The sequence below is a fragment of the Procambarus clarkii genome, chromosome 30 (genome assembly GCF_040958095.1).
Source record: "Procambarus clarkii isolate CNS0578487 chromosome 30, FALCON_Pclarkii_2.0, whole genome shotgun sequence".
Classification (NCBI taxonomy): Eukaryota; Metazoa; Arthropoda; class Malacostraca; order Decapoda; family Cambaridae; genus Procambarus; species Procambarus clarkii.
In genome coordinates, this window is record NC_091179.1 from 31,047,281 (window position 1) to 31,052,448 (window position 5,168).

The 5,168-nt window shown below is 46.5% G+C and overlaps 1 protein-coding gene across 1 annotated transcript; it reads left to right on the forward strand.

The window, feature by feature from the left end:
* Window positions 1-2,621: 2,621 nt before the first annotated feature.
* On the forward strand, window positions 2,622-3,527 carry LOC138370017 (basic salivary proline-rich protein 4-like). Its single transcript, XM_069333787.1, has one exon. The coding sequence runs from the start codon at window positions 2,622-2,624 to the stop codon at window positions 3,525-3,527; it is 906 nt and encodes a 301-aa protein (XP_069189888.1).
* The last annotated feature ends 1,641 nt before the right edge of the window (window positions 3,528-5,168 follow it).

The window sequence follows — 5,168 nt, forward strand, 5'->3', positions numbered from 1 at the left end:
TCTTGCTTCGATCCGTGGCACTGGAGTCATCATGCTTCCACCCGTGGCACTGGAGTCATCATGCTTCCACCCGTGGCACTGGAGTCATCATGCTTCCACCCGTGGCACTGGAGTCCTCATGCTTCCACCCGTGGCACTGGAGTCATCATGCTTCCACCCGTGGCACTGGAGTCATCTTGCTTCGACCCGTGGCACTGGAGTCATCATGCTTCTTCCTGTGGCACTGGAGTCATCTTGCTTCCACCCGTGGCACTGGAGTCATCATGCTTCCACCCGTGGCACTGGAGTCCTCATGCTTCCACCCGTGGCACTGGAGTCATCATGCTTCCACCCGTGGCACTGGAGTCATCATGCTTCCACCCGTGGCACTGGAGTCATCATGCTTCCACCTGTGGCACTGGAGTCATCTTGCTTCGACCCGTGGCACTGGAGTCATCATGCTTCCACCCGTGGCACTGGAGTCATCATGCTTCTTCCTGTGGCACTGGAGTCATCTCCCTTCCACATGTGGCACTGGAGTCATCTCATATTTCATCCTAAACACAATCTCTTTGTCCTCTGAGTCAAAGCCCTTAAGACCCTGTATTTATGTTTCCTTCAACCGATCGATTTAGTCACGTTCCCTCACAAGCCATTGCAAGCCTTGTCGTATAATTTGGGACATATTATATGGTTATATTTTTAATTAATTTTGATGTCGATTCTAAAAGGAGCTGGAAATGAAAGGGTGTTCTTATGTATGACTTCTGCAGTGTCCTCACACCTTCCTTATCAAGGCTCTTGAAGGCTGCTCCATTTGCTAGTTGTACGTATGTTGCAAACGTTATTTGATGTGTTTACTAGGCGTCTCGTATTGAGTTGATTGTTCTCCCAGATCTGGATCATCTCTCTGGAACTATACTAAATGTTATTATATATAGTTCGCAGTCTCCGTGGTGTAGTGGTAAGACACTCGCCTGGCGTTCCGCGAGCGCTATGTCATGGGTTCGTATCCTGGCCGGGGAGGATTTACTGGGCGCAATTCCTTAACTGTAGCCTCTGTTTAACGCAACAGTAAAATGTGTACTTGGATGAAAAAACGATTCTTCGCGGCAGGGGATCGTATTCCAGGGACCATAGGATTAAGGACTTGCCCGAAACGCTGCGCGTACTAGTGGCTGTACAAGAATGTAACAACTCTTGTATATATCTCAAAAAAAAAAAAACTATAACAACTGTAGCGACTAGTTACATAAGCGGCGAAAAGTGGCAATGATGCAATATCTCATAACTGAAATGTGTAACTATATAATAACTACTGAGGCTGTGACTGCAGAGGAACGAGCGTTTTGTGGCTATTAGTAAAAGGTTCTGACAAAAGCAGAAATAACGACTGGTGGGAGTTTACACCTTATTGCATTAAGTTTACACCAACTCACTTGGCAACTCCACTTAGCCCGACTTTTGCTCCTTCACCTTCGTTATTTCCAAAGTTTTCTTAAGCGGTTGGCCTAATGCCTACGGTTCTGCATCTCAGAGGTTTCATCACACTGGGCGTCACCCCCCCCCCCCCACTTAACATTTTAATGTCTCTAAAATATTTACAATAACCTTAGCTGTTAAAGAGGGGAGAAAGTGGGGAAAAGTGAGGAACGAAACAAATCAATGTCTCAGTGAATGTTAGACTCAGAAAGCTTAAATTAAGTCCAGCTTCATCGTTGGAAACCAACCAAAATGGGATAAATTTGACGAAAAAAATCAGAAGCTTTGGTTAGAGGGGAGCCGGTCGGCCGAGCGGACAGCACACTGGACTTGTGATCCTGTGGTCCTGGGTTCGATCCCAGGCGCCGGCGAGAAACAATGGGCAGAGTTTCTTTCACCCTATGCCCCTGTTACCTAGCAGTAAAATAGGTACCTGGGTGTTAGTCAGCTGTCACGGGCTGCTTCCTGGGGGTGGAGGCCTGGTCGAGGACCGGGCCGCGGGGACACTAGAGCCCCGAAATCATCTCAAGATAACCTCAAGATAGAGTTTTAACAATGCATCCTCGTGTTATGCTGTGCTGATATGTACACATTCACAGTCTGTTTTAATGCTAAGCTCTTTAGTCTTTGATTTAGAATGAAACAATACTTAGAAAAAAAAAAATATATATAGCATTTAAAAATGTCAATTTTTTATCAGTCTGGGCTTGGATAAAATTGCTTCAGCATAAGACATTTCAGTATGTATATGGGGATATAGAACTCACCTGAGAATTGATTGCATTCAATAACGTCCATGTTCAGCCCCCTCCTACCACCTCCATCCCGAAAAGGGATTTAAATAATTTTTTATACTATTGCCTCTCTCCCCTCCCCCCCCCCCCTTCCTTCACCTCCACTCCGAAAAAAGTTTTAAATAATTTTTCTTAATATTTTTCCCCATTAGTTTTTAATACTTATAACAATTTAAGAAAAATAATACTTTTCGTTTAAGAGTCTCCTTCATGAAATCAAGCCATGCGAATATTTAAATTAAATATACCAACTCGCCTAAAATATTTTTGTCTGCTTCAGCAAACTTTTTTTTTCATATAAAAAAAGTTTTTTTTTCCACTGTGCGTCACTTTCACAACGCTTTAGCAATAACAATTGAATTAATGATGAAATTATATTCTGCATTCACAGAACAACACTTAAACCCAGAGTTACGAGGAAGAATTTTACAGCCACCAGGAGCGTGGGCCATCGTGCGAGCCGGGCCATCAGGCCTCTTAGACCTTCGGGGCCACCCAGACCATCCGGCCACGCAGACCATCCGGCCACCCAGACCATCCGGCCACCCAGACCATCCGGCCACGCAGACCATCCGGCCACCCAGACCATCCGGCCACGCAGACCATCCGGCCACGCAGACCATCCGGCCACGCAGACCATCCGGCCACGCAGACCATCCGGCCACCCAGACCATCCGGCCACCCGGCCACGCAGACCATCCGGCCACGCAGACCACCCGGCCACGCAGACCATCCGGCCACGCAGACCATCCGGCCACGCAGACCATCCGGCCACGCAGACCATCCGGCCACCCAGACCATCCGGCCACGCAGACCATCCGGCCACCCAGACCATCCGGCCACCCAGACCACCCGGCCACGCAGACCATCCGGCCACCCAGACCACCCGGCCACGCAGACCACCCGGCCACGCAGACCATCCGGCCACGCAGACCATCCGGCCACGCAGACCACCCGGCCACGCAGACCACCCGGCCACGCAGACCATCCGGCCACGCAGACCATCCGGCCACGCAGACCATCCGGCCACCCAGACCACCCGGCCACGCAGACCATCCGGCCACGCAGACCATCCGGCCACGCAGACCATCCGGCCACGCAGACCATCCGGCTACGCAGACCATCCGGCCACGCAGACCATCCGGCCACGCAGACCATCCGGCCACCCAGATTAACATTTATTCAATCTATATCCTCAGGAGAATCAACATTGCATTACAGCTCCAAGTTCCCTTCCGATATTTTTATCCAGACATAAAGATGCCAAGATAGTCATTGTTTATGGCTTTCTAACGAGTCTACTCGCCTTCTGATCTTATCTCGGGTCGTTTGAGAATCGTACGACGCTCAATACCATTTAAAAACGTCGCTAGTGGAGAAGTGGTAATCCATTCGCGCCGCCCCCTTCAAGCGGTTTGGTCTGAGAACTAGTCCTGGCCAAGGAGGATTGACTGGGTTCCATTCTTTATCTCCCCCTCCCCCCTCCCCCCTCTGTTCACTCAGCTTTAATTGGGTACCCGGTTGTTAACCGATTTGGCGGTTCGTGTTTCAGGGAAAATTAATTGAGTAAGGCTTACCATGAGCTATGTCATACTAGAGTTCTTTCATGCCTGTAATAAATAAACACAGTCTATTCAAACCTGCTCTGACTATCATTGATTCTTCTCACATGTGAAAAGCCCACTGACTAGTTTTCTCCTATCTGGAATGTTAAAATATAGTCTTAGCTTCCTTGCAGTGTGTGCGCGCGCGTTCAATATAGTCTCTGTATAACATGAAATGATTGCAAGTGACAGAGAGAGTGATGCAGAACGAAATATAGAGAAATAAACATACGAAGACTAACATTACATTTCGTACTTAAGTTAAAAAAAATACAGAAAGTGCCTTACCTAAATATAAGTAACACAGACACCAATTAACATCGATATATTTTGATTTGGTGTAAGACTTCACGCCCATCAACTTATGAAAGATTATGAAGGCCACTACAGTAGTTTACTATACATTTACTACAGCCAGTAAAAATACTTTAGTCATACCCATCGTCCAGGGCAAAAGTAAACACTCACAGTAAACCAGTTTACACCCACTGAGAAGTGGGTGTAGACTGGTGTATGTAACTCTTTGCCTTGAAATATTTCATAGTTAAGAATGTATTAAAGTAGTCCCAATGAGGACTGAGAGGTAATACTTGATCACTGGGCATCAAACGCTGCAACTTCCGCTCTGAGAATTTCAGGGCTTCAACTTTTCCCCCCAACTGTTACTCGGATTTTTGAGCCAGCGATTTTATATTTGTTCCCGTGTGCGGCGCAGCGGTGCTATTAGGAGTGGTCAGTTTGCTATTAACCACAGACATGCATAGCTCGCGTTTATGTTTACGGCGGAGAATGTGTAATAAAAGATACAAACTCCACGACTATGAAAATTGTATGTGCTCATTTGGACCTGCAAACCCTAACCTAACCTAACCTAACCTAACCGAACTGAACCGAACGTAGCCCAACCTTAGTTTACCTAAACATGCCTAGCCAAATCTAACCTAACCTAACTTTGCCTAACCAAAGCTAACCAAAACGACCTTAACCTAGCTTAACTTAACCCAAACCAGGGAAACATAACGTAGCCTAACCAATCCGGACATTAGCTCTTGGGTCCCTTTATTTAAGCCAGCAGTCGTTTACGGAAATGGCCTTTCTTGAAATATAAATATATATATATATATATATATATATATATATATATATATATATATATATATATATATATATATATATATATATATATATATATATGCCCAGCTGAAAGAGAGCCCCGTTACCTAACGCCCCGTAACTCTGACGCTCATATTGGTCGCCCGGATGGTATCACAGTGAACCCCTGGAAGAATGGCAAGGCAGTTGGTATGGG